Raw genomic sequence first — 6767 nt, 5'->3', positions numbered from 1 at the left:
AGCATGGATGTGATGGTTTTGGTCTAGGCACATCACAACCTTTGAGTAAAGCAGCAGCAGCTGACAGAAGGAAGATGGTTAGTGATGAGATTCAGAGAAAGGAAGAGGCAGGTAGATGTGCAGAGGTAGTCTCCCAGGCTCAGCAGGGACAATTTTTTGCTTTTTACAAGTTTACAATATTTAAGCAATCTGATAAAACCAACAGACATACAAGTTATGGGAGTGATTTATTCCAGTATGCAGGTTGAGTGCACTTCGCTTCCTGATGAGGACACACAGTTGTTTTTAATAGTAAAATCAACAGTTCAAACAAACCAACGGAAAAAGCACAAAAAACCTGTTGAGATGTACCTGGTCGGTGCTATCATCTGTGAAACTCCCTCACTATTACATCGGAATATCATAATTCCCACTTTCCTCTTTGTTAAAGAGGACATTGATACAATGACGACATCACTACAAAACTAAGAACAATGTGCAGAATATGTACAAAAGATGAATTAAGGTGTAAATCAGAACAAGTGAATGTGAGCTGCTGTATCAAATACAGGACAAACCAAGGGGTGATCCTGGGGCTAATGGTAGCATTGGTAGTCTGTAAAGGCCTTCCATCTAAAGACCTTTGGATTTCAGTCTCTGTAGACTTGTTCAGCTGCTGTACAGTATGTGTCGACAGCACTGCTTACATCATTAATGCAATCAAACAAAGTCAACAGAAATACTAACCAGTGTTTACGTACAGTGCGCTGGGAAAGATGACAGAAAAACGTGTATCAAAAATATCCATATACAGAGTTGCCACTGTGTAGTTTTATCTTTGTAAGACAAAATCATTTCCAGTTAACAATGAAGACTGTAAAAATATCTTATCCATGAGATTACATTGAAAATATTGAAAACAGATACATGTGAAGCAGGCAATGGTGCTGAGGAAACTAGGTGAAGGAAGGGCCACTCAAAAAAAAACAAAAACAAAAAAAGAACTGTATTTTGGTAGTAGTGTAAAACACTCACACACATGTCAAAGGGAATATGTACAAAGTGGAGTTAGTTCATATTTACACATTTACATAGCACAAACCAAACCTCTAAGGAGACGTGATTCCACCATGGGGTACGCCTAATATAGGCTGATACAGTAAAATATATGAACTACACCTTCCCTCCATGACGACATCCTTTGTCTCCAGGGGAATGAGTCCGCTTTGACCTCTGACCCAGAAAGTGTGGGGAGGAGGAGGGAGGGGCGTACTGTTACTGGAAATAAATAAACTGGACAACAGGTAATGTCACTGAGCAGATTAACAGCTGCTGCTTTAGGCACCATGGGACAGACAAAGCTCCTACAAAGGTGGTGCTGCTTTTAAACACCACACACCAAACTTGTGTGAGGACATATAGGGACTTTGATAAATGAGTTATGTGAACATACAGTTTATTCAAAAGAAGCTGAGCTCTGCAACTACCTGTGGTTCGGAATTTAAGAAAGTGCAACACCGCCCTCTTGTGTTTGCATGGGTACACTCTTCATATGCAAATTCAAAAGGGTAAATCATATCCTACATTCCACTGAGAGAACATTATTGCCTTTAAAGAGAGCATCTAGTAATTGTGGGGAAGCAAAGAGGGAATAAAACAGCAGGGGGAAGAGTAAAAAGAGTTTTCTTTAATTGGACTTAATGTATGGTACCCTTAGTGCTTCGAATCCACCAACTACTTTGAGTTCCTGTGGTGTCATAGATGGTTCAACTCTCTTTGACTGTGAATATTACTGGAAACCAGTGCAGTGAGGCATGCTTTTTGATTCCGAGTGTCTACAAGTGACAAGACAACATATACATTTTTTTCTCTTTTTGTTCAAAACAGATGAATGAGGGTCCGTGGTTTGATGCCATCAAGATCTCCATCCTCACCAGTGTCAGTGCAGGTCTCCAGGGCTAAAGAGGGGAAAGGGGCTCGCAGTGATGTAAAATTCAAAAGGTAAAGCAGAGTGCTTTCCATTGCCTGGTGGGGGGAAAGGATGGAAGTGAAGAAGATGTCCCTCGACCAGGCCCGGCCCCTCAAAAAAGTGGAGGTGAAGTGTCCAGTGAGGAGGAGAAGGAAAAGCAGATAAGAGAGGAGGAGGAAGGCAGAGTGGAGTCCCTGTGCTCGTTAGCAGCTAGGCTAGGCTAGCTCGTCAGCATTGCCACGGCATCAGCTGGTCAGGTAACTGTGCAGTTCTCTGGAGTTGATGCTCAGGACCACACCTGAATGGTTGCCTAGCAACAAGAGACATGAAGAAACAAGATAAAGGCAAGTAAATGAGCAAAGCTAAAGAATAAGTCTGACACACACTGGGTCACTGGTGTTAAAGCTGCCCTGTAGAGCTTCATGGTACAAAACCTGATTTTTTAAACCCTTGACAGTTAACATACAGTATATTAAGAAAACTATTAACCATGTTCTAAGATGGAACCCCATTCATTTCAATGAAAATTAAAATGAATTTCTTCTTTCCTCTTCCATTTATCACCTAGGACTGGAACTAATTATTATTCTCATGCTCCATTAATCCCACCATTATTTTTTCATTTGATCAATTCATCTATTTGTTCCTAAAATATCAGAAAAAAATAAGTTCCCAGTGCTCAATGTGATATCTTAAAATATCTTGTCACCACAGTCCTAAACTCCACTGTATGAAAAAGTTAAAAGCAAATCATTACATTTTAAAAGCTTCAGTCAAAGTTTTGGTAAAGTTTGTATAATAAGCGACTAAAATGATAAAGTGATTATGAGTTGTCAAACACTCAGTGAAGCATTTTTCCAAAGTGCTGCTTGTAGTGAGAAGCTCCACCGGGTACCTTTAATGTTTATATCGGCTTAACATCTATGCAGACAGTAGTTCTTATTCACACGGTGGCACTCAACATTTTGGTCACACTCAGTGATGCAGGGAGGCCAAAGCCACCAATAACCTCATAAAACGATCTTGGTTTACCTATATCAATATAGCAGTACAGACAGCGATGTGTGCATATGTTAAGAATTTATTTATTATTAATAATTAAAAAATTGTGGTATTAATTACCACAAAGAGGTGGGGACCTCTGTTACCCTTTCACCACTACATCCCTGATCTTATCATATACATATATCACACATACATATACACACATACATATATCATATACACACACACACACACACACACACACATTTATATACAGTATATATTTGAGAATGATTTAGGGTCGAAATATCAGTATTTCAGATGTGGCCTGTAAGGGGATAATGACTTATTTCTAAGCATTAAGGCAAAATAACATGATATGACATGCTATTGTTATGATATGATTTTAATGAGCTTGCAAATGCGAGTGATGACCAATGCCTTGTGACCTAGAAGGTTAAAAAAAAGTGACTATTGATTTCAGGCTTTTAAGCAGTACCAGTGATAAGGATGAATAAGGGGAAGTCCTCCAGTACCTTTGTGTGTTAGCTGCTGGTATTAGTGGCTTGGATTTTAGTAGCAGTGGTTAGTGGTAGTCCTTATAAGGGAACAGAAGGCAGGGCTACCTCCTGTGTTACCTAAAGTCTGGGAGTCCAGGTCGTCATCGATGAACTCCTCGCCCTGGATGATATGCTGGGTGTCCTCGCTGTGACTGACAGGACTGGTCATCTCCTGCTCCTTCTCATTGTGCATCTGAGCATAGACATTGCGGCTGCCCGGAAGCTTCCTGAAACACAGAGGGGGATAGGCATCCTCAGTCCTAAGCCAAGGACTGTGGGATTTGTTGTTTTCGTAAGATGGGGCTGTAGTTGTGCACTGCATGATTTAATTTAACTGACTTTTCGATGAATGCTTATGTTCGAGACAAGAGGAAGTGTTGCTGGGGGGCTTACTGATACAAAAAGAAAGGATTCTGTTACAAAACGAAATCTCACACAATAAATCAACACTAAATTATCATTCATTCTACTACCCATTTTTATCATTATTGCCCACTATTCCTCAAGCAACCTATGATTGTGAAACACAGCTGCTAATTTTCCAAACATCAGGGATGAGCTTGGAGTGTTTTTATTTTAATTGGGGCTATAACTTTATAAGTGAATAATTTAAGTATTAGTCATAGCAAAATGATTTTACAAAATAAACTTGAAGCTACAATATCTACTCTACATGCTCTCAAAACCAAAATTTAAAGAGCCCATGGCATGCTTTTCCATTGTTTTCTGACTTATCTACAATGTTACAGCAGCGAATTATCATCTTAAATGTGACCTAAAGCTCAAAAAATGAAGTGTACGTATGTTCTAGTACTTCTTTGTAAAAGCAACACAAGACTTTTTTTCTAACAAAACAAAGTCTTATGCAATAGTTTATGGATTACCTTGAATGGTCATAATCTCCAGGCAATTAATGCTGTGGTTTGTTGTGCTGTCCACTTTTATATTCTGGCCCAAACATGTCAGGTAGGATTTGAGGTATTGTCATTGTTGTGGTCAGGATAATGTTAGGATTAGGGTTAGGGAAAACAGATTTCTAACATCATCATACCCACAAACCACAACATCATGTAGTAAGGGGGCACTACATGAAACCGAGTTTTGAACAGGGTGAACCACATCTTGATAGGGGAACGCGTTCCTCTTCTTTTCAGGAGGAGGCTCTCAGGTTTTCTGGAATAATTACAGACTATTTGGAGTTACGATGGGTGCAAAGCTAATCTAGAGGTACCCAAGATTAAACATTGAATGGCTGGAAATGAGCAAAATGAGCAGGCCATGGGGACTTTAAATTGCCCAGTTGCTAGAATCTAAACATGTAGTAAGAGGCCAGAAAAAAACAGGATGAAAGCCTAATGTAATATAGATGGACAAATACCGTGTGTGTCTATACTAACCAATTTTGATCCCATTTCTATTTCTGGCTAGAAGTGCTGTATATGCTGGTCTAAATACACCCTGATAGGGTACTATTTGACCCAAGCCTCATCTGTCTGGGCTGACTGATATGTCCCAGGATTTTAACTTGACATATCTCACCTTTTAAACTTGTAGAGGATAAAGGAGCCAGTGGCAATGATGCTGATTAGGAAAATGACTGCTAGAGCCCAAATGCCCGGACCTCCGGCTGCTCCATGGTAGCCTAGGGTGACACATACACACACATACATGTATAGCAATGAAGAAAGCATTAGAATATATGTTTCAGAAAATTGCAATAAAGTATAAAAAGAAGAAGAAGAAGATATCAAGACAAAATTTGCAGGAACTACACAAAATTAGTAATAAGTAGAGATAAAGCCTATAAAATGATCCAACTCAGTTCAAGTTGTTCTTATAGAAACCTCCTCCATACATAACATGAGCATTTTTAATTCTTTGAAAGATAATCAGGTGGATGAAAAAGCACAGCAAAGCCACAGCATGACACAGACAGGCTTAGACCGGATAAGACTGGGATTTGTTAGGAAACCAAGAAAGGAAAAGGCACAGGAATCAAACAGTGTTCAGATGAACTGTATCCATACAGAAAGCCACAGGTTCATGAACGCACCAGTGTCTGCTGCTGTAGCTGTTGAGTCATTAGAAATAAGACCTAGCCCTTGGAAATAAACCAATAACATGCAATTATCATTAAAACCTCAGTGATTGTAGTTTTAAATAGCAGACTAAATAGGAAGTAAAGCACAAAGGATTGAACTATACCTGTGTTCGGGTTGGCCAGCACCACCAGTACTTGAAGACCTCCTCGCACCACAAAGCTGATGTTGTTGTCATTGAAGGCTTGTATGATGGCTGGAATACGCTAAGAATGAGAAAATATTACATTTTTAAAAAATGGTCTAACTAATGATTAAAACCTGGAATTTTGTCAAAAACTAATTTATAAAACTTTATAAAAAAATATAACTTTCAAAATAAAAAATGAATTCACTGCATAAAGGCTTGTTATCTTTGTGTATGTACCTTATCTACAAACATGCTCCTCTTGGCTGGTTTGCTGTCCAGTGGGAGGACATAGAGGTCGGCAGTGGTGGGGAGGCCGGGCTTCACCACTGTCACCAGAGACTCCTGGGGGACACCTGTGACCTAAGGTCAGATGGTCACGAGTCAGCCACATCTTAAAGCTGCACTAATCAACATATTTTATGTTAACAATGGATTGAATACGTGTTATGTGAAAGGGGGGGTCGCCAGCAGTGACAAACCCAGAGAGAATCTGACTAATCAAATCCTCAGCTCATTGGAACTTTTAACTGTTTGTTTGCTTTGTAGCACAACAGGCATCTATTTTAACTAAAAAACCTCTGATAAACACTACATGTCCAGCCCCAAACAGAAGACAGATGACATCAGAACCCAGCTGGTGAACATAGTGGAGTATTAAGCAGCTAAAGAAGTGGACATTTTGGTGGAGACCAAAACAGAGCTACAAGGAGAGTGAAAATTGGACCACAGTGCTAATGTTGCTCTATGTCTGCTGGATGTGTAAGCCAAATGTTTGCTAGAACAATGTCCAAAAAAAACTTTAGAAACATAAATTTGTATTTGGCCATTGTTTAACCTACATTTAATGTTTATGTTGTTTTTTTTTACTTTTCCCATTGCTTTTCTAACTTGCTTGTAAAAAGCCTATTTCATACTTTCTGTTCAAACTGTTATCATTATTCTTTTTGTGCCTTTACATAAGATCCATAGTAAACTCTTCCTACCTTTGCGAGTATTTTAGTGACCACCTGGCCGATATCCTCTCTCCACTCTGGGATGTTTGGGTT

At 39.3% G+C, this 6767-nt stretch overlaps 1 protein-coding gene across 1 annotated transcript in view; it reads right to left on the bottom strand.

Annotated features, from left to right (window-relative positions):
• Positions 1–792: 792 nt before the first annotated feature.
• The window catches only part of sorcs2 (sortilin-related VPS10 domain containing receptor 2), a 303719-nt gene continuing 297744 nt past the window's right edge, over positions 793–6767 (bottom strand). Inside the window, 6 exon segments of the mRNA XM_020594852.1 lie at positions 793–2258; positions 3571–3719; positions 5032–5134; positions 5698–5797; positions 5959–6081; positions 6705–6767. The exon segment at positions 6705–6767 is cut by the window's right edge and continues 15 nt beyond it. Of these exon segments, the coding sequence (XP_020450508.1) occupies positions 2194–2258; positions 3571–3719; positions 5032–5134; positions 5698–5797; positions 5959–6081; positions 6705–6767 (603 nt within the window). The 3' untranslated portion in view covers positions 793–2193.

The sequence above is a fragment of the Monopterus albus genome, unplaced genomic scaffold (assembly GCF_001952655.1).
Source record: "Monopterus albus unplaced genomic scaffold, M_albus_1.0 scaffold25.1, whole genome shotgun sequence".
Lineage (NCBI taxonomy): Eukaryota > Metazoa > Chordata > Actinopteri > Synbranchiformes > Synbranchidae > Monopterus > Monopterus albus.
Note: the sequence above shows the minus strand (reverse complement) of the source record. Positions and strands in the feature narration are given on the sequence as shown.